The 27,655-nt window shown below is 44.5% G+C and overlaps 1 protein-coding gene across 1 annotated transcript in view; it reads left to right on the forward strand.

Moving 5' to 3' along the window:
• LOC141093967 (uncharacterized) overlaps positions 1 to 27,655 on the forward strand; it is a 744,741-nt gene that overhangs the window by 643,937 nt on the left and 73,149 nt on the right. Inside the window, exons 9-13 of the mRNA XM_073579640.1 lie at positions 6,374 to 6,547; positions 6,630 to 6,753; positions 6,837 to 6,934; positions 7,123 to 7,213; positions 23,168 to 24,195. Of these exons, the coding sequence (XP_073435741.1) occupies positions 6,374 to 6,547; positions 6,630 to 6,753; positions 6,837 to 6,934; positions 7,123 to 7,213; positions 23,168 to 24,195 (1,515 nt within the window). The remainder of the gene's footprint in view (positions 1 to 6,373; positions 6,548 to 6,629; positions 6,754 to 6,836; positions 6,935 to 7,122; positions 7,214 to 23,167; positions 24,196 to 27,655) is intronic.

Raw genomic sequence — 27,655 nt, forward strand, 5'->3', positions numbered from 1 at the left:
CAATCTGCCTGGAATAACCATAGAGGTCTCTATGAGACCTGTGGTTGTCCAGGCAACGTGATGCCGACCCCTGATCACGTGACGGGGGTCGGCGATGAGCTCATTTCTGGCCCGGCGAACGGAAATGCTATTTAAATGCCCGCTGTCAGCTTTGACAGCGGGATTTAACTAGTTAATAAGCGCGGGTGGATGGCGATTCCGCTCGCGCCTATTGCGGGCACATGTCAGCTGTTCATAACAGCTGACATGTCGCGGCTTTGATGCGGGCTCAGCGCCGGAGCCCACCTCAAAGCGGGGATCCTTACCGATGACGTCCTATTCTGTCATCGGTAAGGAAGGGGTTAAAGAAGTTGTCCACTACTATAAATTTTTTTTCCATAAATCTTGCTATTGTGTGCCACTAAAAACATCCACTGTGTTTATTTTAGCAATATTACCTTTTATCATCCTCTCGCAGCAAATTTTCAGTGCTGGCTCCAGCTCTCATGGGGTTAATCGACAACTTCCTTTCTCCTGACCTATTGTGCTCTAATACTACAAGTTCCATGATGCATTGCACTGGCCTGTAAGCCAGCACCTAGCACCCACTCCAAACCACACCCAAACCCCTCCCTCCTCTCTCTCCAAGCCTCTTCATCTTGTTGTAAGGGTGTGTGCACACGCTGTGGATTCTACCGCGGATATGCAGTGGATTTGGCCCTGCGGAGCTGCAGCAGATTCTCCGGTGTTGGACAGTACCATAATTTCAATGTAAAACAAAAACCGCTGTGCACACGCTGCAGAAAAATCCACAGCATAAACGCTGCCAGTTCATTTCTGCAGCATGTCAATTCTTTGTGCGGATTCCGCAGGTGAAATCCCCACAAAGGCTATGTGCACACAGTGCGGATTCTCCCGCAGATTTTTCCACACAAAAACCGCAGCTCTTAGCAGAAAACGCAGGTGCGCTGTGGGTGCGTTTTTGCCACGGATTTGATGCATTTTTTCATGCAGATTGTCTGCGTTTTTGTATGCAAAATGAGGGTATGTTATTTAACAAAAAAAAATATTTGTGATGTCATTTCTGCCCAACCTCCTCATTTACATTGGTCCAACCCACACTCCATTACACACAGAGATGGATAGATATCAAAAGTTCCGTACTTCTGTCGCACAAGCAGGTGCCATGGGAGGGTTTATTACAACGGTCGAGGGGGGGGTCATGGTACCAGACAAACTGTTAGTGACGGTGCAGGAGCCGAGAAACAAATGGAGGAGGACAAGGAGTGAGAGTGATGCAACAGTCAGAAGATGAAGAGAATAATGATCCCCTCTTTGTTTTCTGTGGTTGGCGTGAGAGAATGTAGGAAGCAAGCTTAAGTGTTACCCTGCCGCCAAAACACCATGGACTCGGCTCTCATGAAAGCACCCCACATATGAGCGCCTTCTTGCTGCGCTATCTACAACCAGATCCTTTCCTCCTGTAATGGGATGCGCATATGCTGCTTGAGTATCAGAACACATTTGTACACAAAATTAAGAGTGGTTTTAACCAAGACAGCAGTCACGCACAATTACTGCATCACAGTTATAGAGTTCCAACCCTGGGAATGTGCAAGAACATTAGCATCAATAGTGTAAGTGGCATAAGCAATTTCTGTGAGTCATTTCACACATTTTTAAGACCAACACGTACACTAGCAGAAGAGTGTGTAAGTCTGACACTTGAATGACTGGAGAGGATGGTGCAGGAGTATGTTCAGCTCAATATCAATACCATCAGGGGGAATTTGGAAACTTTTGCATTTGGGTCTTCAAAAATGTCTGAGTGGCCTAGCTTTCATCAAGATGAACAAGTCCTGGATCTCCAATGACTTTTGCACCCCAATCGCAGACTGGGCGATGGTGTAGTTTTCAGTTGGCTACATTGATCTTGTGTTACTGCAGTATGTAACGCCTTTGTCATGGATCCTGTGCGTGCTCTTGCTATTGTTGTTAATAATTTTTGGAAATGTCTAGACTCTTAAGTTGTCTTCATCTGGTGGCTTGCCTGTAGTGGAAGGAGTGTCAAAGCCTCATTATTCTATTTGTACTTTGGGGAAATTGATTAAAATTTAATGATGTCTTCCCCTAATTTTTGGAAATGTTTGGACTCCAAATTGGGTCTCCCACATGTGTCTTGCCTGAATTTGGCAGGTCTCTCAGAGCACCAGGCCTACACCTGTCTCTCGTCCACCTGTTAATGATCAATGTTTAAGCTAGAAATGCTGGTCCATGCCATGTTCCAGGCCCTGCCCCATGCATCCATGCATTGCGATTATATGATTAGTGCTCTGGATGAGTTGGGCCAATGGAGAATTTTGATGCGGGGAAAAACAAGGGTAATTCTGGTGCCACATCCGAGCTCTGTACTGTGTGTCATGTTAGGGTGGAGGAAGAGGAGGAGAGGCCATTTGATGCAGTGCTTGCCATCTACTGGAGCACATGCTCTTTCTGGCCCTCATCTATAAATTGTACCGCTGTGTGGCTGCAAAAGAAAGGGGGATGAGTATCCCTTCAGCAACCCAAGTTGTCAGTTGTTTTTGGATAGGACAACGTTTGTTCAGTAAATCTTTCAGCAACATTACCACCTATCCCACATAAACCTCGAACACCAAACCTGTTCCCCCTTCCACCACAACCTTACTTTTTCCCACTCATCTTGGCTGTACCCTTCCACTTTTTTAACTAGCTGTTTCACAACCCTGGGCCCAGACCTGTAAGTCACCTGTCACTTAATAATCAGTATTTATTGGTTGATATAGTGTGGCTAGACCACAGAATTGGCACAAAAGATTAATATGTTGAAATGTGGACTGGTGCCTGCATCAGAGTATTATCCCAAACTATTTTGATTAGTAAATGTGACCTCTGGAGTCCTAACTGCAACACAGTTGTAGCCCAAACGATTTTGAGTAGGAAATGTTGACTACTGCATGCACAACACTATTAGCACAAACTACATGGTGGGCCATTTATATGGATACACCTAAATTAAATGGGAATGGACCCACTGGACCACAGAGGGGGACCCGAGCCTAGAGAAGGGTAGCGACCGTGGTCTGTGGCAGCTGAGCATGTGGGCAAAGTGGCGACATGCAGGACTATATGACACTGCACAACTTCAGGTATAAAGAACATTAAGTTTACTAAGACAAGGTCACATACAGAACACAAGACATAACAATGCCAGGCACCCAATTCCGCACATCAAGGAAGGGCACAATTCCCAGGTTAGCAGACGATGGCAGGAGGTCAATAAGGGTTGCCGCAGTCCAGGGTCATCTGGCATGGGCATACCAGGAGAATCTCAGGCCTTTGGTGTAGCGCAGGCACAGCAGGAGAACATCAGACACCTCCCTCGGATCGATGTCATCACAGGGAGGACCTCAGGGTACCGGCAGGACATTGGGACACAGGCAAGACATGGACAGCACAGGTCCAGGAACATCAGCATGGCAGCTCAGGACCGACTCTGAAACACGGGCTGGACCATCAGGACCACGGACTGGACATCTGGACACAGGCTGGACATCTAGGACAAAGGCAGGACATCAGGACTACAGACATGACTCCAGTCAGAGAACATCAGGATACAGGCAGGACATCAGAGACATTGGGCAGCAGTCGTCAGGCTCCGGACCTCGGACATGACCTCCAGGCACCAGACACTGGACATCGAACACGACCTAGAAAGGAACTCAAGCGGTATGGTGCAAGCATCACAGGATTGGACCAGAGCTGGACGGAGCTAGCTCTGCATAACAAGCTGAGCACAGCGTAGTAGACGCTCAGCAGAAACAGTGGACTCAATCTTCAAAAGATAAACACAGGTTTATTCACAGGACACAAATTACAGGAAATTCAGTCACTGGGTACATGGTTTGAGCCATAGAAGGGCTTCAAGAACATCACAAAGCAGGAATCAGGGCAAGGGCTTTGGTACCAACACAGAGACAGGACAGGTCCAGGGGGGACAAAGACATCAGCTTTCCCAGAACTGATTGCAGACAGAACTGGAGCTGAAGACAAAACAGACCAGGAGCAACATGGAGGACCAAACAACAATGGCTAGGTTCAGGAACCTAATGAGAAGCTCTGCTGACGCCCAGCAGGGAAGAGGAACTTAAAATGGGAGCTTCCCCTCAGCAATAGGCTAGGGACAGCAATTCAAGCGCACACACTACACTTAATAAAAGCAGGTAAGGTGTGGCCGCATGCACCAAATCACAGACAGAAACCATTACAGCATAGCCAGCACAGGAACTGAGGCTTAAGGCACCTGGCAGCGGCTGCAAGCCTGGACACGTGGAAAGTAATGCACCCGCTGCAGAGGACCTCCCAACCCGCGGACAGCTTCCACAGCGTCAGCAAGGGACCGCACACGCAGATGGTCATGCTGCAGAGCAAAGATTTTACAACACATGTACGGCTATGCAGCAGAGCAGGGAACTGAGCAGCATCCATACAGGTTACAGACTACAGTATCCCAGCTGATTAGAGGGAAAGGAGCAAAGGGTTAGAGCACAGACATGCAGAGTAACGCCGGGGAAACTATGCAAAACCAAACCGGTGTTACAACTTGCAGTAGTGGCCTCGCTGCACTGTTACTCTGAGAAAATAGCACCAGCAAAGCATGTCCGCTTTTTATATGGAGAGGGACATGTGACTTCACCAATGACAGAAGCCCTTATGTCATAACGTTGTTGATGGTTTCTGTGCCTTGTTTGCCTGCTGGAATACACACATTAAGTTTATTAAAAAAACATACAGACTGCCGGTACTCTGACCTCTCCCCATTCATCACCCCATCCCCTCATCAAACATGAACCCCTCTAACCTAGCCAAAGTCCTAATGTCACGACTCAGCTTTCAGGTGACCCGGGACAAGGCGCTTCTTCCCTGTCCCTAACATTAGGGGATGCCTTAGCTTACCCTTTTCCCCGTTGATACTTCTGAAGGTGAAGATGCCGGGGCAGCCAGCCTTGCCTGATCTCCTGAGTTAACCCTCCATCTGTTCTCTTACCCCATCCAGGGAAGAGGGGCGCTACTGTGCACTGCAGTACACCAACCCAACAAACAAGGCTACACAAACAAGGGTAAACTGAAAACACCATGCATACAAATATTCACTCACATATAACAGAGGAATGCATCGGGGAGTGGAGGATGGGGGGAAAAAAAGCAAAGTAGATGAGGGAAGAGAATTACCACACTTACAAACCACCCAACAGTCACTTATAACTCCTCCAAAACTCCTTCTCATGTGAAAACCTCTCCTAAGTCATGAAACAAATGCTAGCTCTGACATGAGTTTGAATCAGGACCCGGATTATATAGGGGATGGGAATGGCTAACCGAGCACAGCTGATCGCTCATAGTTTCCAACATGGTCGATTAACCCCTGTTCTGCCAAAAGAAATAAACACCATTAAAAAGAACTGCTTTTCAGCGCAGGAGTAGGAGCAATCAGACGCTGCGGTCTTCTGGCTACTTTCTGCGGTAACCCCGTGATGCCTAACAAAAGCATTGGAAACGCGATCATTTACCGAAATGTGCTCGAACTTTGCTCTGGAACACTAATCCGAATGTGCTACGTTTGTGCCGAATTTGAGTTTGGCTAACGTTTTCTGATAAGTTCGCACATCTCTGCTCCTCATATTGTACACTGCATATTAATGCCTTTCTGGACAATCCTTTTTCTTTTTTTTTTCATGGACTCGTAACAGAATGAGTCCAGTGACCTCACTATAGGCACCATCTCTGGTCCTCAGAACTGACAGGGTCCTGAGATGCTATTTTTTGGTGTCTTATCTGCTGTTTTCAGGTCACTTCTTTTTTGCAGCTTTAGAAACCTGACGGGGTTAATAGAAGTTTTAAAACAAAGTATGAACAGTGAAGTTGTTTTTCATTTTTGTGCATTATGTTCCAACTTTTGCACTTTTTCGGATTGGTTACAGGACGTGTCCACCTGAAAATACACGGTGTGCACATGTCCTTACACTATACCAGCATCACTGCGCCTGTATCTTGTTTTCCCATGGTATTTTGTATGATTCTTCATCAGCTGATCTTCCTTCCATTTAGGATCCTGGCAGATACAATCGGTATAATTATCTTCTAGAAGATTTACTTTAAACATTAATGAATGGCTACGGACAAGATGGCGGACAGGATATTACACCTCACCCTAGAGATCCTCTTCCGGCTTACTGGAGAGGTGAGAGATTCTGATGACGCCACATTACATCATTCTTATCTATGGGAATAACAGATGGACAGAACTGGAGAGGTGAGGACTCTGGAAATGTCTGTAGTGAGATTTATTAATGTGTCTCTCCATAACCAGGATTACACAGTAGTGAAGAAGACCTCTAGTGAGCGCTGTCAGGACCCTGTGTCTGAGGGATGGGGAAAACCCCTGAGCCCAATCATGGGGCCTACACCTCACCCCCTGATAAATGAGGACATCAATCACCAGAAGATCCTAGAACTCACCTATAAGATGATTGAGCTGCTGACTGGAGAGGTGACACTGCTGGGAATGCTGGGACATTATACAGTAACGCTATGAAGGGATCGGGGGATGACGGTGTCATTGTATGTGTCAGGTTCCTATAAGGTGTCAGGATGTCGCCGTCTATTTCTCCATGGAGGAGTGGGAGTATTTAGAGGGACACAAAGATGTTTACAAGGACGTCATGATGGAGGTTCCCCAGCCCCTCACATCACCAGGTAATAGACAGGACTAAATACACACGGCCTATAATTATCTGTATGTAGAGAATAAATGCAGTCCCTGTATGTGTTTCCTCCAGATCTATCCAGTAAGAGGACAACACCAGAGAGATGTCCCCGTCCTCTTCTTCCACAGGACTGTAACCAAGAAGATCCCAATGTTCCTCAGGATCATCAGGTAGATGGAGAGAAGGTGTCATGAGATCTCCCCTATGATGTGTAGACGGCTGTGATCTTGTGCTCAGTCTTGTTTTATCCACCAGTATTATATGTTTTATAATTATGTAATGAGAATGGTGGAGGTGGTAGGATTAGAGCTTATGTGACTTCTCCATCTGTCTGTGACTTTTACAATATTTGTTTCAGGGTGAAGATCTGACCCATATTAATACTACAGAGACATATGTGAGGGGTGATGAGCGGTGTAAAGAGGAGATTCCTACATATGACTACCCAGGTGAGTAGTGACCACTAAATGCAGAGAAGTCACAGATTCTACTGTAATTATATGTTGAGTTTCTAGCGGCCGTACCGGTCCTGGAAGGACAGTCAAGTGAGAAGTCAAACCGTTTTGAGGTCTACAAGAAATATGTAGACAGATCAGGAAAGGATATAGAAGTAGGGTCCGGTAATAATCTACTCAAAACCGGGTAACAACTTAGCTCTGGTAATAGCAGATTGGCTAATTTGACTCTTACACAATGAACTAAGTGACCCTGTGAATTTAGTGCAGCATCTCCACCAGCGCAGCCATGGACTATATTGGGAAGGCTGGTTAGAAAAGTGACAGTGCAGGAGCATGCCAGTACAAGACCATTACAGAGTAGTCATGGTGAGACGTGACATGGCAGCATATGAAGTTCTTCTATGTACAAAGGTGTTTCTCTATACCTTGTCTACACAACTGATTATTGATACCTTACTTTATGTGATGTGTTTGTTGGATGAGTTCATTTGGGAAGAATAAACATCTTGATGCAGAAATGAGCAAACTTTTTTGAAATAACCATACTAGTGAGAATAAAGATCATTTTCCCCCTCTGCATTCGGCTACGTGTGGGCACCAGGCAGCATGATAACAATGTTAACCTGCAGATTGACTGCATATCGGCAGGTTAACAACGTTATGTCTGGTGACAGGTTCCCTTTAACCCCTTTGCAATATGCGCCTTACTATTATGGCGCACGTCGTGTCTCCCCCTTTGATGTGGGCCCCGGCGGTGAGCCCACATCTTTTTTCTTTTCTATGCCCGGAACAGCCACGGGTGGAATCGCAATCCACCCGCTGCTATTTACCCGTTCAATGCCGCTGTCAATCTCTGACAGCGGCATTTAATACGCGCTTCTGGCCATCGGACCGGAAGGTTGACATCCGCCCATCGGTTGACATGACAACCAGAGGTCTCCTGGAGACCTCTGTGGTTGTCACTGCCGGCTTGCGCTTGCTGTGAGCGCCGCCCAGATGTCGGCACTCATAGCAAGTGAGGTATTCTGTTGCATAAGGCGATCTGATCATCACCTGTATGTAGCAGAGCAGATCGGGTTATGGCAGCTTCTAATCTTCCATGTAGGCTATTGAAGCATGAAGTAAAAAAAAAAATATTAAAATATAACATAAACCTCAACTTTTATATCACCCCACCTTTGCCCCATAAAAAAATCAAACATACACATATTTGGCGTTCAGAATCATCTGATCTATCAATAAAAAAAAAAGGTTAACCTGATCGTGAAATGGCGAAGCTTTTGATTTTTTTTCACTACTTAGATAAAGAAGAACCTAGATATGTTTGGTGTCTGTGAACTCATAATGACCTGGAGAATCATAATGGCAGGGCAGTTTTAGCATTTGGTGAACATGGTATAAAAAATCCCCAAAAAGTTGTGGAATTGCACTTTTTTTTGCAATTTCGCCGCACTTGGAATTTTTATTTCCCTTTTTGAGTGCACAATATGGTAAAACAAATGGTGCCAAAAGTACAACTTGTCCTAAAAAAACCAAGCCCTAACATGGCCATATTAATGGCTAAATAAAAAGTTATGGCTCTGGGAAAAGAAGAGTGAAAATCAGAAACGAAAAAGGGCAAGGTCTTGAAAGGGTTAACATAGCACAAAAATGTACCACTAAAAATTCCCGCAATTCGAGCATAGAACTGATTCAATAGCTTGTCCTGGTATATGCTCCCCCATACTGGTATATGCTTCTCCATCCTGGTATATGCTCCCCCATCCTATTATATGCTTCCCCATTTTGCATGTGGTGCTATTCTATACATACAAACAAACAAACAAGCAAAAAGTAAAATAAACCTTTCCTCTGTTACATGTTGTCTGAATTAAATATTTAAATAAAATGGCGCCAGAGTCAGCACATGCTCATACCGTGCTGTCCGGTGCCATTTTGTTTAACCACTTCCTGACCACCCACAGTAGATAAACGTTGGCGCTTGCTGGGCTTTGTGCAGCGCCGACGTTTATCTACTGTCGGCGGTTTTGTGCCCCCCGGGACCCCCACATACCTTATAACGTGGGGATCCCGGTGCACAATGCATGCTGGGACCCCCGACGTCATCGAGACCTGATTGGTTCAGGTCCTGATGACGTCAGCGTCACAGCAGCCAATGAGAGCGCTCGCTGGGAAAGCTGCTTGTTTCCCGGCGTTCTCACTCATTGTAACGCGACTTCTACTCTGATCTCACACTGACAGATGATCAGAGGTGAAGCAGCGTTACTGTTGTGAGTTCATTTTCCCCTTCACCGTCGATGTCTGATGAACTCCCTCTTCTGGTGAAGGAAGGTAGTGAGGCTGATTACCAAACACCTGATCTGGTAGATGATGACTGGATAACAGGAAATTCTGACTGGATATAAGGCAGCCGACGCCCTTCTGAGTCGCTGGTGATTTCTCTGCTGGATTCTTGGAGACCAGTCTGATTCCTGCTTCCAAAGATAAGTTTTTGCTCTGCTATTGAACTTATTAGTTTTGTTTTGTTTACCTTGTTTTTTGGAGTTCAGCCATCCCCGGTCGGGGGTGTGCGGAGTTCCATTTTTGTCTCTGATCAGTTTGTCTCTTTGCTCTGTCTTCAGAATTTACCTGAGTGCTGATATAGTCATTTTGAAATCCTAGCGACTTCAGGGCCTGTTTTTCCTATCAGACGGTTGGGACATTTTTTGGTAGGGTTTTTTACGGATTGCAGACAGCAGCTTTTCTATCCTGTCCTTTTTAGTTAGCTTGGGCCCCATCGTTTGCTCAACCTATCTTTCTATCTGTGTTAGTGTTTTCATCTTGCTTCACCATCATTATATGTTGGGGGCTGCCTATTGCTTTGGGGTCTGCTCCGGGGCAGTTTAGATTTCCCCTTTCTTTCTTTAGGCCTATTTAGTTCTCCGGCTGTGATCGAGGGGTCTAGGGCATCATAGGAACCCCCCACAGCTACTGTTAGTTGTTGTGGATAGGATCAGGGGTCTGCAATCCGATAGCTGCCAACCTCTCCGGTTTTCAGGACTTAGCTTGTATTTTTGTTTTTTCCTCCTCAGGTGACCCATTCATAACAGTTACTGTTTGACTAGATCGCTGCCTGGCACAGCTGATCGCTGCCTGGCACAGCTGTGCCAGGTAGTGATCTTGTCACACAGTAACTCTGCCTCTCCTCTGATCATCTGACATTGTGTGGTCAGAGGAGAAGTCGCGTTACTATGTGCCAGGCAGCGATCTTGTCACATAGTAATGCTGCTTCTCCTCTGATCATCTGTCAGTGTGAGATCAGAGGAGAAGTGGCGTTACTATGAGTCAGATCGCAGGGCAGCGTTCTTGTCACAAAAAGTTAAAAAAAAAAAAAAAAAAAAAAAAAAGCAGGTACACAGGTTAGGGTTAGGGTTAGGGCTAGGGTTAGGGTTATGGTTAGGGTTATGGTTAGGGTTGGGATTAGGGTTAGGGGTGTGTTGGGGTTAGGGTTGGAATTAGAATTGGGGGTTTCCACTGTTTAGGTACATCAGGGGCTCTGCAAACGTGACATGACACCCGCAGACCATTCCATCAAAGTCTGTATTCCAGAACGTCACTACTTCCCTTCCGAGCCCCACCGTGTGCCCAAACAGTAGTTTTCCCTTCACCCATGACAGCACCACCTGAGAGAGGGATCCGCCCGCCAGGACAGGAACCTACTGAGACATAGGGGGCGGCACCTCTCCCCCCGCTTCAGTTGGGTTCCTGTCCTGGAAGGAACCCCACTGTCGGCGGTGCCTGTCAAGGGCAAAGAAAAGAAAAGGAACCCAACCCCGTCCCGGCACGGGAAGAACAGGTGTCTCACCTGTAGCGTCGGCCGTCGGGTGCTGGACGCGCAGTCCCCGGGCCCTCCGGGGTTCCGGGTTCGTGCGGGCGTCATTTAAAAAGAGGAGGCAGCAGCAAATGGGCGGTGCAACACGGAGTCAGAGCAGGAACGTTCAGCGTCCCTGCCTCCCTCTCAGCCCTCTGGCAGAAAGCATGGAAGCCATTCAAGCAGCAGTCGCCCCAGCCGCAGGTCGGGGGACTCCTCAAGATCCAAAGAGCGCAAGTCATGTGCTCCGACGCAGCCTCCGAGTCCGGTACCCTTGATTTCGGGTGGTGAGTGATCTTCGTTAATGTTAGCATTATGTTAATAGGGGCTTCTGTTGTATGCTTCACCCTGTAGGAAAGGCCCAGAAAAGCGGGAAGCAAGAAGAACAATAGGGATTGTGTTATATGTAAATCTCCCCTAGCAAGAGATTGGCAAAAAGATCTCTGTGCTTCGTGCATTCAGCGGACTATGGCGGAGGAAGCGCCTAGTTTCGCAGCCAATCTGATATCTGCCCTAAGGTCAGAAATGGAACACTCAATTAAGTCCCTATTGAGGGAAAAAAGCAGGAAGGATCCCCCTAGTTCCCCCTCGGATTCCGCGTCAATGTCATCTCAGGCGGAAAAATCATCCTCCTCAGACAGTGACATTTGGGGTAAACCATGTTTCCCCGTAGAAGACACAGACGCCCTCCTAAAGGCCATTAGAAATACAAAAGGCCTACAGGAAGAAAAGGCGGCTAAAACCCTAGAGGACGTCATGTTTGGGGGGCTTCAGGAGAAGAAAAAACGAACCTTTGCAGTAAACGAGAAAATCCAGGCACTTATTGAGAAAGAGTGGAAAAAGCCCGAAAAATCGGGGGCCCTTCCATCCACCTCCAAGATACGATATCCCTTTTTTGGGAATCTCTCTCAGGCAAAAATAACAGGTCAAGGAAATTCATATCCTCTCTTGCTGACAACTTTATCTTCCAAAAGGTAGGGGAGAAAACAAGTGGAACTGCTACCTTGGATCTAATCCTTATAAACAGGGAGGAAATGGTTGAGGAGGTAAAAGTGGCTGGGACCCTAGGAGGTAGCCACCATGCTATTTTAGAATTTTGGATAACTAGAGGAGGAAGACCTGTGAAGACTCCAACGTCAAGGTTAGATTTCAGAAAGGCAGATTTTAAGGGATTCAGAAAGAGAATTGGAGGGATCCAATGGCTGGATATCCTTAAAGACAAAAATGTCCAGGAAGGATGGGAAATCTTGAAAAATGAAATTCTCAAAGCACAATTGTTAACAATTCCGAAAAGAGGGAAGAATAGGAAGCATTTAAGGAAACCAGGATGGATGAACACAGAACTTAAGCACATGCTAAAAAGGAAGAAAAAAATGTTTATAAAATGGAAAGAGGGAGGCATATCTAAAGAAGAATATAATGCTGTCTGCAGAACCTGCAGGGCACAAATCAGATGATCTAAAGCTGACAATGAATTGAGGCTTGCAAGAGATGTCAAAAGCAATAATAAAGGATTTGGGGGATATGTCAAAAGTAAAAGAAAAGTCAAAGATGCTATAGGATTTTTACATAATGAAAATGATGAAATGGTAAGACAGGATGTTGAGAAGGCCGAACTTTTAAATTCCTATTTTGCATCTGTTTTCTCTCAGAAAGGAAATGTGACATCAACTGTTCTTCACTGTCCTATTAAGGGAATAGAAGAATCCAGGATATCTATAAACAGAAAGATAGTGAGGAAACACTTAGCTAACCTAAATGAATTCAAGTCTCCAGGTCCAGATGAATTACACCCCAGAGTACTGAAGGAGATAGCAGAAGAAATTTTTGAACCCCTCTCCATAATCTTTGAAAATTCTTGGAGAACAGGAGAAGTCCCAGAAGACTGGAGAAGAGCAAATGTTGTTCCTATCTTCAAAAAGGGGAAGAAGGTGGACCCAAGCAACTATAGGCCAGTGAGTCTGACTTCTATACCAGGAAAGATCTTTGAACAAATTATTAAACAACATGTATGTCAGTACCTGGATAAGAATGAAGTGATTAAACAGAGTCAGTATGGGTTTGTAACTAATAAGTCATGTCAGACTAACTTAATTTCCTTCTATGACGGAATCACTGATTGGGTGGATCAAGGAAATGCTGTAGATATAGTATATCTTGACTTCAGCAAAGCATTTGACAAAGTATTTCATACAATCCTTATTAAAAAAATGACTAAGAATGGAATGAACAAGGCAACTGTTAGGTGGATTCATAACTGGCTTAGTGATCGGACCCAAAGAGTGGTCGTAAATGGCTGCACATCCAGTTGGAAGAATGTCTCAAGTGGGGTACCACAGGGCTCTGTCCTGGGCCCTGTATTGTTCAACATCTTTATCAATGATTTAGATGAAGGAATTGAGGGTAAACTGATTAAATTTGCTGATGACACAAAGCTAGAGGAGGGATAGCTAATACTAGAGAAGAGAGAGAGGATTCAAAAAGATATAAATAAACTGGAGAAGTGGGCAGCAACTAACAATGGTTTTTAACAGGGAAAAATGCAAAGTACTACATCTGGGCAATAAAAATGAAAAAAAGCATATACAGAATGGGAGGAATAGGCCTAAGCAACAGCACATGTGAAAAAGATTTGGGTATACTAATAGATCACAGACTGAATATGAGTCAACAGTGTGATGCAGCAGCAAAAAAGGCAAATGCAATTCTAGGATGTATTAACAGAAGCATAGAGTCTAGATCACGTGAAGTCATTATTTCCCTCTACTCCTCTTTGGTCAGTCCTCATCTGGAATATTGTGTCCAGTTTTGGGCACCACATTTTAAAAAAGACATCAACAAACTGGAGCAAGTTCAGAAAAGAGCAACCAAAATGGTGACTGGTCTGCAAACCCTGTCTTATGAGGAAAGGTTGCAGGATTTGGGATTGTTTAGTTTGCAAAAGAGAAGACTGAGAGGAGACTTAATAGCTGTCTACAAATATCTAAAGGGCTCTCACATTGTAGAAGGATCAACTTTATTCTCATTTGCACAAGGAAAGACTAGAAGCAATGGGATGAAACTGAATGGGAGGAGACACAGATTAGATATTAGAAAAAACTTTTTGACAGAGTGATCAATGAGTGGAACAAGCTGCCACGAGAAGTGGTGAGTTCTCCTTCAATGGAAGTCTTCAAACAGAGGCTGGACAGACATCTGACTGGGATGATTTAGCGAATCCTGCTTTGAGCAGGAGGTTGGACCAGATGGCCCAGGAGGTCCCTTCCAACTCTATGATTCTATGATCATAATGATGCGGAGATATGGGACAAAATCCCCAAAATAGATGCAGCAGTGTCCAGGTCCTCCAAAAGGTCGGCCCTGCCCCTGGAAGACACAGGGGTTCTTAGAGACCCGCTAGACAAGAAAGCAGACCCATATTTGAGGCACGCATGGGAAGCGACAGCAGGAGGACTAAAACCGGCGATAGCGGGCACTTGCACGGCACGCTCCCTCATGATCTGGCTGCAGCAGTTAGAAGAAAAGCTGGCTTCAAGGGTCTCAAGAAAGAAAATCTTATCGGAGATGTATCTCTTGCACGGGGCAGCAGCTTTTTTGGCCGATACCTTGGCGGACTCTATGCGGATGACAGCCAGGGCAGCGTCACTATCAAATGCTGCTAGACGCGCGTTATGGCTTAAGGGCTGTCCCGGGTGACCTTCAGTCCAAGGCCAAATTATGCTCTCTCCCCTGCGATGGTCGATTCTTGTTCGGCAAGAACATGGACGATATTTTGGAAAAAGCAGGCGATAAGAAAAAAGGCTTCCCCAGATTCCCTATGGATCATAGGAGACAGCCCTTTTGGAGGGGGAGATTTAATAGGGGGCGTCCTCCCGCTGACAGGAGAAGATGAGAGGATAAGAGGAAAAAAAGAATCGGGGTTTATGTTTGGTGGAGGCACCTCCACCTCAAAGAAGTCGCCACAGTGACGCCAGTATTCCAGTGGGGGGGAGATTGGCACTCTTTTTCCAGGCTTGGGAAAAGATCTCCTCCAATGCCTGGATCCTGACCATCCTAACAGAAGGCCTTTAAATTCCCTTTATTCGTCAGCCAAAACCCGTGGTCGTCATTACACCCATCAGGAAGGTGACTGAATCTTTCATCGTTTTTAAGAAATCTCAATATGGAAGAGGCCAGGAGCCATTTGGTGAGCTGCATTTCTTGCTACATGTTCACAGACTTACCAGTGGAAAAGCCAAACTTCACATGCCACAAATGCAAGCTTGTGTCCCTGTTGGAGGAAAAGTTGCAAAATCTCGAAGAGAGGTTAGCTACGTTGAAGATCATTAAGGAAGGTGAAGAGTTCTTAGACAGAGCAGAGTTATCTCTTCATGTTACAGAAAGAGAAGAAATACAAAGTGCACTTGAAGAAACAGAGAAATGAAAGCATGTGACCCAGAGAAGCAGGAGGATCAGGAGGCAGTCAGCACCCATACTGCTCAGAAACCAGTACCAGGCTCTCACACAGGAGAACGATGAAGAAATACATCAGGATAAGACTTTGCCCACAAACAGCAACCTTGTACACCTTCAGAGTCCTCCTGGATGGAGAAAGAAAAATGTTGTGAAGAAGAAACGGAGAGTGGTGGTCATGGTGGATTCCCTGTTGAGAGGAACAGAGGCCGCTATCTGCAGACCGGATATAACTTCAAGAGAAATGTGCTGTGTTCCAGGTGCAAAAATTAAAGACGTCTGACAGGATATCAGGACTCTTCAGACCTACAGATGACTACCCATTCCTGCTACTACATGTGGGGACAAATAACACTGCAAGAAACAACCTGGAAACCATCTGCAGAGACTTTGAAAACTTAGGCAAGAAAGTGAAAGAACTGGGAGCGCAGGTGGTCTTCTCTTCCATCCTCCCAGTGGATGGCCATGGAACAAGGAGGTGGAATAAGATTCTGCAGGTGAACAACTGGCTACGTCGATGGTGCCGTCAGCAGCGATTTGGATTTCTGGATCACGGAGTGAATTACTTATACGATGGACTACTTGCTAGAGATGGGGTGCACCTTACGAAGACTGGAAAACATGTATTTGGAAGTTGCCTTGCTACACTTGTAAGGAGAGCTTTAAACTAGAACAATGTGGGAAGGGAAGCAAAAGACCAGAAAAAGCCATACACCTGACAAATGCTATTGAGAGCTCTGCTATTAGAAGTGGAAGGGAAGAACAAAGACAAAAGAATCTAATTAATAAAAATATTGGAGAAAGAGAAACCAATCACAAACTAAAATGTTTCTATACTAATGCACAAAGCATGGGCAACAAACAAGGAGAATTGGAACTACTAACACAGGAAAAGAAATATGATGTCATTGGAATCACTGAAACTTGGTGGGACGATACACATGATTGGAATACAAGACTAGAAGGATACAACTTATTTGCAAGAAACAGACTTGATAAACGAGGAGGGGGTGTCGCATTGTATGTTAGAAACACGTATATCTGCACAGAGATTGAAGCTTCAGAGACTGGGAGTTCTGTGGAAACTGTTTGGGTAAGAATACAAGGACAGAACAATGGAAAGGACACCATTGTAGGCATTTACTACAGGCCGCCTGTGCAAGCTGAAGATATGGATGAACTCTTTATGCATCAAATGGCCAAGTTCTCCAAAAAATATGACATTGTTGCCATGGGAGATTTCAACTATCCAGACATTTGTTGGGAATCTCTCTCAGGCAAAACTAACAGGTCAAGGAAATTCTTATCCTCTCTTGTTGACAACTTTATCTTCCAAAAGGTAGGGGAGAAAACAAGGGGAACTGCTACCTTGGATCTAACCCTTATAAACAGGGAGGAAATGGTTGAGGAGGTAAAAGTGGCTGGGACCCTAGGTGGTAGGGACCATGCTACTTTAGAATTTTGGATAACTAGAGGAGGAAGACCTGTGAAGACTTAGACTTCAAGGTTAGATTTCAGAAAGGCAGATGTTAAGGGATTTAGAAAGAGAATTGGAGGGATCCAATAGCTGGATATCCTTAAAGACAAAAATGTCCAGGAAGGATGGGAAATCTTGAAAAATGAAATTCTCAAAGCACAATTGTTAACAATTCCAAAAAGAGGGAAGAATAGGAAGCATTTAAGGAAACCAGGATGGATGAACACAGAACTTAAGCACATGCTAAAAAGGAAGAAAAAAATGTTTATAAAATGGAAAGAGGGAGGCATATCTAAAGAAGAATATAATGCTGTCTGCAGAACCTGCAGGGCACAAATCAGATGATCTAAAGCTGACAATGAATTGAGGCTTGCAAGAGATGTCAAAAGCAATAATAAAGGATTTTGGGGATATGTCAAAAGTAAAAGAAAAGTCAAAGATGCTATAGGATTTTTACAGGATGAAAATGATGAAATGGTAAGACAGGATGTTGAGAAGGCCGAACTTTTAAATTCCTATTTTGCACCTGTTTTCTCTCAGAAAGGAAATGTAACATCAACTGTTCTTCACTGTCCTATTAAGGGAATAGAAGAATCCAGGATATCTATAAACAGAAAGATAGTGAGGAAACACTTAGCTAACCTAAATGAATTCAAGTCTCCAGGTCCAGATGAATTACACCCCAGAGTACTGAAGGAGATAGCAGAAGAAATTTTTGAACCCCTCTCCATAATCTTTGAAAATTCTTGGAGAACAGGAGAAGTGCCAGAAGACTGGAGAAGAGCAAATGCTGTTCCTATCTTCAAAAAGGGGAATATGGTGGACCCAGGCAACTATAGGCCGGTGAGTCTGACTTCTATACCAGGAAAGATCTTTGAACAAATTATTAAACCACATGTAAGTCAGTACCTGGATAAGAGTGAAGTGATTAAACAGAGTCAGCATGGGTTTGTAACTAATAAGTCATATCAGACTAACTTAATTTCCTTCTATGAAGGAATAACTGATTGGGTGGATCAAGGAAATGCTGTAGATATAGTATATCTTGACTTCACCAAAGCATTTGACAAAGTATTTCATACAATCCTTATTAAAAAAAATGACTAAGAATGGAATGAACAAGGCAACTGTTAGGTGGATTCATAACTGGCTTAGTGATCGGACCCAAAGAGTGGTCGTAAATGGCTGCACATCCAGTTGGAAGAATGTCTCAAGTGGGGTACCACAGGGCTCTGTCCTGGGCCCTGTATTGTTCAACATCTTTATCAACGATTTAGATGAAGGAATTGAGGGTAAACTGATTAAATTTGCTGATGACACAAAGCTAGGAGGGATAGTTAATACTAGAGAAGAGAGAGAGAGGATTCAAAAAGATATAAATAAACAGGAGCAGTGGGCAGCAACTAACAGAATGGTTTTTAACAGGGAAAAATGCAAAGTACTACATCTGGGCAAAATGAAAAAAGCATATACAGAATGGGAGGGATAGAGCTAAGCAACAGCACATGTGAAAAAGACTTGGCTATACTAATAGATCACAGACTGAATATGAGTCAACAGTGTGATGCAGCAGCAAAAAAGGCAAATGCAATTCTAGGATGTATTAACAGAAGCATAGAGTCTAGATCACGTGAAGTCATTATTTCCCTCTACTCCTCTTTGGTCAGACCTCATCTGGAATATTGTGTCCAGTTTTGGGCACCACATTTTAAAAAAGACATCAACAAACTGGAGCAAGTTCAGAAAAGAGCGACCAGAATGGTGACCGGTCTGCAAACCCTGTCTTATGAGGAAAGGTTGCAGGATTTGGGAATGTTTAGTTTGCAAAAGAGAAGACTGAGAGGAGACTTAATAGCTGTCTACAAATATCTAAAGGGCTGTCACATTGTAGAAGGATCATCTTTATTCTCATTTGCACAAGGAAAGACTAGAAGCAATGGGATGAAACTGAAAGGGAGGAGACACAGATTAGATATTAGAAAAAGCTTTTTGACAGTTAGAGTGATCAATGAGTGGAACTGGCTGCCACGAGAAGTGGTGAGTTCTCCTTCAATGGAAGTCTTCAAACAGAGGCTGGACAGACATCTGACTGGGATTATTTAGAGAATCCTGCTTTGAGCAGGGGGTTGGACCAGATGGCCCAGGAGGTCCCTTCCAAATCTACGATTCTATGATACCATGTTTTGGCATTGGTGGTTTCCTTCATTGGAGACTGCCCTTCCCGTGGTTATTCCTTCCCGGGGAAAGACCTGGCTAGTCAATGCTTGCGTTGAGAAACATGTGATGGTGTCTCCGTGGCTTGTGTTTTGCATATTTCCCATAAGGGATGGGGGCATTGCTCTAGAATCACTGTGTTGAGAAACATGTGATGGTGTCTCCGCAGTGTTGGATGTTGATCTCCATGAGTTCATTCATCCTCATTTTTCATAAAATTCAGCCCTGACACTTGAAGTTACACAGGCCCACTAGTCACATGGTGACTATATAATATCTTTGTCCAATTGTAGGTTACAAGAAGTGAGAGGAGATTAACACGACCATATAACGTGTAGTCACAGCCATGCCCCGGACACACCCATTTCACAGCTAGTCACACCCATGTCCACGCCCAACCGCACCCATTTAGCACTGCTGGTCACACTGACTGGTACTGAGGGCACAGTCGCTGGCATTATGGGCACATTTGCTGGTACTGTGGGCACACTGGTACTAAGGAAGAGAGAAAACAGAGAAAGCAGAAAGAACAGAGAAAGAGAGGTAAGAAAGAGGAAAGAAAGAACAGAGAGAAAGGAAAAAAAAAAGATTAGAGAGAGAAAGAACAGAGAGAGAAAATAAGGGAAAGACAGAACAGAGAATGAGAAAGAAAGAACAGAGAGCGAGAGAGATTCTATAGCAGCCCGTCTCCCATTGTAGTGCCCACCTGAGCCTCCCAATGCAGGACATATCATGATCCGCTCACATGGCCGACATCCCCGATTCCAAGGCGATCCTGCTGTCTGCGCTGTCGGAGGACATGGTGATGGATCTGAAGCATTCCTAGTTCCGTCACAATCTCCTCATGAAATTATCTCATTTCCAGTCAGCTTCCAGCACATCACTTCCGGTGGAACGTCAAGTACGAGTTTTAAAATGCTCCACCGCGTACTCCTGTGTCCGTGGGAAAAGCCCGCTTTGTATGCCTCGTACACACTTGGCTCCGCTCCGTACATCCTGTACACATATGCCTCCACTCCGTACTCACGCGGCTCTGCTCCGTACACCTCGCACACACGCGGCTCTGCTCCGTACACCTCGCACACACGCGGCTCTGCTCCGTACACCTCGCACACACGCGGCTCTGCTCCGTACACCTCGTACACACGCGGCTCCGCTCCGTACACACGCGGCTCTGCTGCGTACACTTCGTACACACACGACTCTACTCCGTACACCTTGTACACACACGGCTCTGCTACATCCACCTTGTAAACCCCTCCTGACCCCACACAGAATCTTACTCGCATCCAGCAGTGCACCATGACAAGTACCAGCATGGCAGAGTCCTGCATGCATACACACACACACAGAGGCTCCTGATCATGTGACCCCTGACTCCTCCCCTCCTGTGACCGCATCACTGGTCCTGTGCGCACAGCGCAGCCAATTGTAGCCTGAGAACGGAGCTGCCTGCGGGGGGGGCAGAAGGGCTGTGCAGCATCTCATCCCGTCATTGCAGGAGGGGGACCCCGCATTTGCGTACAGTGCCCTGGAAATGGATCGAGTGGCCCACTACAGGCACCGGCCCTTCTGGCATTTGCCAGAAGTGCCCGATGGTCAGTCCGGCCCTGCAGTCATTGCCGATTTGCACATTTTGGCAAAGTACCAACAATTTTTTGTCTGGCCTGGAGATATCCATGTCTATGTTATTCATACGTGTGGCAACCATGTGCCGCACCAGTACACCGGTGCCTGGGAGTCAGCGGTACTGTTTGCGCTGATCCCCGGTGCCAGGTGTTGTAGACAGCTCGCATCTTTGTCCTCTACTCTGCCTGCAAACAGCGCGAGCAGGGGACAATGATGAGAGTTGTATTCAGAGTCTGCTGTGTACAATTAAGAATAAAATAAAAAAAATCACATTATAGTCACATTAAGGGCTCATACTCATCTGTGAGGAAAATGGACTAGTGCAATCCGATAAAAAAATCAGACCGCACTCTGATCAGTGTTATTCTATGAGCATGCTGCAACTGTCCTTGTATCTCGGACGACACTCGCCGATTCAAGTCAATGGGTGCAAGATAAAAATCGCACGGCACTCAGACCATGTGAGTGCCATCCGATTTTTACACACCCATGTCATTTGAAAAGCCGGCAATTCAACTGCCGCATACAATAAAATCACGGCGTGACCCAACAGATTAGAATTGGTAGAATAGGTAGATAGAAAAATGTCAGTTACATACAGAATTAGTACATTGTGTGTGCAGCTTACCCTACATGAATTTTGATGCACCAATTCTGAGACTTAGCCTCGCTCTTCCCACTTAACCTGGTGCGATGGCAAGTGGGGTGATGGAGGGGTATTGATTTCACCTTTGTATTGTCAGGTGACATCAAGCCCAGAGATTAGTAATGGAGAGGCGTCTTTAAGATGTCCCCATAAATAACCACATAGTCAAATTGAATTAAAAAAAAACACACAAGAATTGAAAGAATGACACCAACTCCCTTAATGAATCTAAAATGAACCATACTCGCATCATCACCCAGTCCACTGGGTGGACAATGTCTTCTGTAACAGAATTACAATAATAAACAACAATATTCCTCACCTTTCCTCCGAGAACATATTAATCCGTTTGTTCCATGACGGGTCTAGCTCTGCTACATCTACATGGCAGGCTGCCATCCAGCAGAGACACTGAGCTGAAGAGCAGGAGAAAATGACTCCCTGCAGCGAGAGTGAGCTCATCGCAGTTCACCTTGAGAAATCGGGGTGCAACGAGTCATTCTACCCAGCTTTTCAACGTGAGTGGTCGCCTCAGGTCACCGCTTATGCTGATGACCAAATGTCGCACAGAAGGATTACGGCGTGGGACACTTTGGATTCAACACTTTGGACAGGTGAGGAATATTGTGGGTTTTTTTCATTTGCTTCTTTACATGGGACAATGGCTTCACTGGATTAGGTGTTAAGGTGAGTATTTTTTATTTTATACTTAATTTTACTCTATATAGACAGCGGGGGCCGAATACAACTCTTAACCTTGTCCCCTGCTTGTGCTGATCACACGCAGAATGAAGTGAGCTGTTTTCAACACTTGGAGCCGGGTATCAGCGCGAACAGTACCGCTGATTCCCAGGCTCCATTACGTGTCACACAGATGTCATGTCAGCATGCCTTGCCTACAAACGGTCCGTGGAAACACTCTCTGATATGTGCGTAGATCCATTCAATTGAATGGGTCTGCATGTTTAAGTGTCTCCGGTACATATGAAAACTGTCACCACACGTACCGGACACACTGACCTGTAAAGAAGGCCTTAAGGGGGTGCTCTCATTTCCAAGATCCTATCCCAAAAATCAAGTAGGTGTAAAAATAATAATAGCAAATACCTCCAATTAGAAATGGGGTATGGTTTTCTTGTTTCTCTATGTCCCTTACCCCATATCCAGGGTATTGCAGTAGCTTAGGTATCCATGGTTATGACCACTAGTAACTAACAGTCACTATATGAGTGGTAGTAACAATGGATATCTAAGCTAATGCAATGCTCTGCACATGGGGTTAGCAACATAGTCAGAAGAACTATGCTACATATTTCCTAATATTATTATTACACCTAATACATATTGGGATAATTGACAAGAGAAGGGAATACTCTTTTAAGAATCTTGCTTGTTTTTATAGTGTATATATTTTATCTGTTGCTACAGATTGTAATGTAATAAAGCTTATTTTTAATCCTCCCTTTATTGCTTCAAACTTTTCTGCGTTTGTGTATTATGTTTGTCGATTGTACTTTAGAGGTTCAGTACCATGGGATTTGTGAACAGGTGACTCACCACATTCTGAGGTCATAGTTTCTTTATACTTTGAGTTGTATAGAATAATGTATATAGAAATTATATAAAATATAAGGCATTCATGATGAAAAATAATAAAATCCGTTTCATTCTTGGTAGGTGACTGTGGTGTCAAACCAGATACCTATGAAAAGCATGCCATTATTCCAGCTATACCTCCAGCCCTTCAGATCAAAAATCAATCATCGGAGCCTTTTCAATCAGTCACCTATTTGGATTCATCACAGACTGTTAAGGAAAATGAAAGCAGCAAAAGTGATGTTGAACATCAAATAATTCCCACAGAGAAGAAACCATTTACCTGTTCAGAATGTGGGAAATATTTTAACTCTAAATCTAAATTGCTTACACATGATCGAATTCACACAGGAGAAAAGCCATTTTCATGTTCAGAGTGTGGGAAATGTTTTAACCGTAAGTCAAACTTGGTTGCACATTACAGAAGTCACACAGGGGAGAAGCCATTTTCATGTTCAGAATGTGGGAAATGTTTTATCCAGAGATCAAATCTTCTTAAACATCAAAAAATCCACACAGGAGAGAAGCCATATTCATGTCCAGAATGTGGGAAATGTTTTATCCAGAGATCAAATCTTCTTAGACATCAAAAATTCCACACAGGAGAGAAGCCATTTTCATGTTCAGAATGTGGGAAATGTTTTAACCATAAGTCAAATTTGGTTACACATTACACAATTCACACAGGAGAAAATCCATTTTCATGTTCAGAATGTGGGAAATGTTTTAACCGTAAGTCAAATTTGGTTACACATTACAGAAATCACACAGGAGAGAAGCCATATTCATGTTCAGAATGTGGGAAATGTTTCAACCAGAAAGCACATTTCCTTATGCATCAGCGAAGTCACACAGGAGAGAAGCCATATTCATGTCCAGAATGTGGGAAATGTTTTATGCAGAGATCAGATCTTCTTAAACATCAAAGAATCCACACAGGAGAGAAGCCGTATTCATGTCCAAAATGTGGGAAATATTTTATGCAGAGATCAGATCATCTTAAACATCAAAGAATCCACACAGGAGAGAAGCCATATTCATGTCCAGAATGTGGGGAATGTTATAGTTCGAGTTCAAAGCTTGTTGCACATCAGAGAACTCATACAGGGTAGAAACCATTTTTTATGTTCAGAATGTGGGAAATGTTATTCCTGGGAATCTTCATCATCTAAAAACTCATCTAGAGTGTGAAGGAAATAATAAGGGATATTAATAAGGCAGGAGAGTACCATTTAGTTGACAAAGGCTTTTGCTGGAGGTAGGTGTCAATCCTGGCACCTTAGCTCCTGGATTCTCAGCTTAGAGGGGGGGATAGCAAATGGTCTGTACTAGAAGGAATATCTCCTATTTGAAAGGGCACAGCTTGGCTCATTGTCCATTCATAGACAGCATTGTTTAATCAATTCCCGACTAGCGCTGTATATATACCGCGCAGTAGGAGCTGTGTTCCCTCAATCTGCCGTATAGATATGGTGCTGTGATCAGCTAGATCAGCGATCTGTCATTATACAGTTGATGTCTTATCCGGGGACAATGTACAAGAGTAAAAAAGATTAAAAAATTGTAAAAATATTGTTATAAAAATCACAAGCAAAAAAACAAACTACCGTATATACTCGAATATAAGCCGAGATTTTCAGCCCGTTTTTTTGGGCTGAAAGTCCCCCTCTCGGCTTATATTCGAGTCATATACACCGGGGGGGTCGGAGGGGGAGAGGGGGCGGGGGTGTCAGGTCATACTTACCCGTCCTGACGCTGTCTCTTGAGCCCCCAGCTTCTCCGCACTCCTCACGTGGTGCCGCTCATTAAAACTCATGAATATGCGCATATTCATGAGTTTTAATGAGCGGTATCACACGACCGCTGAACGCAGGAAGAGAGAGCGTGGAGAAGGTGGGGGCTCAAGCGACAGCGTCAGGATGGGTAAGTATAGCGATACTCACCTGTCCTGCATCCATGGCTGCTTGCTGCTGTCTGTCATCGGTCAGTGAGTTCAGACAGCAGAGGGCGCGGTGACGTGGTTAGTGCGCGCCGCTCCCCCTGCAGTCTGAACGTCACTGACCGATGACGTGGCAGATAGCGGTGAGCAGCCATGGACTCAGGACAGGTGAGTATCTGACACCCAGCGACGGAGAGGTGAGCATGTCATTTTTTTTATTTTTACATGCTGCAGCAGCGGCAGCACATGGGGGAATAATCTTAAGGAGCTTCTAATGGGGGCAGTATATGGGGGAATAATCTATGGAGCTGTTTATGGGGGCAGTATATGGGGGAACAATATGGAACTTCTAATGGGGGCAGTATATGGGGGAATAATCTATGGAGCTGCTTTTGGGGGCAGTATATGGGGGAACAATATGGAGCTTCTAATGGGGGCAGCATATGGGGGAACAATCTATGGAGCTTCTTATGGGGACACCCTATGGGGGAATAATCTATGGAGCATTTCCCACCCTAGGCTTATACTCGAGTCAATAAGTTTTCCCAGTTTTTTTTGTGGCAAAATTAGGGGGTCGGCTTATACTCGGGTCGGCTTATACTTGAGTATATACGGTATTAATCCAATAAATAAATTTATGTTTAAAATAAAAAGTACACCTATTTGGTATCGCCTTTTCTGGAACGACCCGACCTATAAAACTGTCCCACTGTTCCCTTCAATGAACTCCATAAAAACAAACAAAACAAGGCAAAAAGCTATGCTTTATCATGATATTGCTGAACAAAAGTGGAAAAATACGCGATAGAAAAAAAGCAATCTCCATAAAAACTGTACAGCTGAAAACGTCACCTTGTCCTGCAAAAAACAAGCCGCCATACAGGTCCGTCAGCAGAAAAATAAATAAGTTATAGCTCTCAAGATAAAGCGATTCTTTTTTTGAATAAAATAGTTTTTGTTGTGTAAAAGCGATAAAACATAAAAGAATATAAATGAGGTATTGCTGTAATCGTACTCGCACAGCAAAATTATCCTATGTAACGGGCCATAAAGCATGAATATAAATAGACCACAAAAAAAAGCTTTAACCAAGGCCAGAGTAAAAGTTAAAAAGTACAAATGTTATTGAATACTGCATAAAAAAAAGAAATCATAAAAATCAGACACAATACAACAGGTTTCAGGAAAAGTGGTGGGTACACCCAACCCAAAGTGGTGACAGTAGCATACACCTGGTAAACCTTCAAGGCACAGTTTTTTGTATGGGTAATGTCTTAGTGCAGGTACTAGCGTTGGTTTAGTCCATTGTACATAGGTAATGATTCTGTAGAAATTAAAATGTGAAATTATATTCCAAGAATCAATATAAGGTTGAAGCAGACCTTAGTTATCCAGGCAAATAAATCAATACATAAAGAAAGTGACAGAATGCAGGGTAACGGGGGTGTGGCTTGAGCTCAGCAAGATGGCGGTCGTGTGAGCTCTGAGCTCCTGCGTGACCAGCCAGAGAAGCAACAAAAATCTCAAGCAAAAGGAATAACTTGGATTAAAAAGCCTCTAATGTTATCTACATCCATTTTGGAACACTTTGTTACCATTTGCCTAATTGTGGACCTTATAGTTTTCAAATTTCAGCTGTCTGGAAGTTGCGGGGACCACAAAGCGGCTTTGGCGGGAAACCAGCCTTAGGAATCCGGGAGTCCCTTCACTCTGAGGTAACCCGGGAAATTTGAACAGTGGAGAAATTTAATTGATTACCGCCACTGTGCCTGTGAGACCAGGACCTCAGGTGAAGTGGTTTTGGCTGGAAACCATCCTTAAGATTCCGGGAGTCCCTTCACTCTGAAGTAACCCGGGAAAATTGAACTGTGGAGAAATTTAATTGATTACCGCCGCTGTGTCTGTGAGACCGGTACTTCAGGTGAAGAAGCGGTGAGGCGGTGGGCACAGCTGCTGGTGGCAGTGAAATGCCTGGGAGTCCGGGAGTCCCTCAGTGACGTTCCTGTGGCAGCTGAGGTGTCAGAACTGTGCGGCCTCTAACCGCTGTGTCCAGGGCTGAAGATCCCTGGGGAGCCTGACAGGCCCACTGTTGCTGTGGAGAGAGGAAGATCCATCGCGGCCATTGGAAAGTCTGGTGAGAGAGGTGCCGCTGCAGAGAGAGACAAAGATGAAATAAAAAGGCGGGAACAGAGGAGTTATCGCGGCAATTGAAAGAACGGGACAGTTGGGCGCCGCACTCTGAGGTAAACAAGAGGCGGAGGGAAGGAGGGACTGTCACGGAGCTGAGGGAACGAAACAGCTGACAGGACAGAAGAAAGAAAGAAGCAGATAAAGAGAAGAGGCGGTGAGGATAACAAGAAGATACAGAAGAAGAAAGGAAGATAACATAGCTGCAGTAGAGAGATTGGAAGCACCAAGACTAGCCGCTGGATATCCTTCCTCTAGTGTTAGGGGCGTGACCGACCCGTTTTAGGTTTTAAATGCATACAAATTCTACATACATTTGTTTATTGCATCAAGACTTTTTGACTTTTTCAGGAACTTATTTTTAAACAAAATACAATAAAATAAAACTATTTTACTAAATTGTAAAATGCTCTTATTAAAATTATAACATTTGTGTTGTTGGG

This window comes from Dendrobates tinctorius, unplaced genomic scaffold (assembly GCF_039654945.1).
Source record: "Dendrobates tinctorius isolate UK_male_01 unplaced genomic scaffold, ASM3965494v1 ptg000063l, whole genome shotgun sequence".
NCBI lineage: Eukaryota > Metazoa > Chordata > Amphibia > Anura > Dendrobatidae > Dendrobates > Dendrobates tinctorius.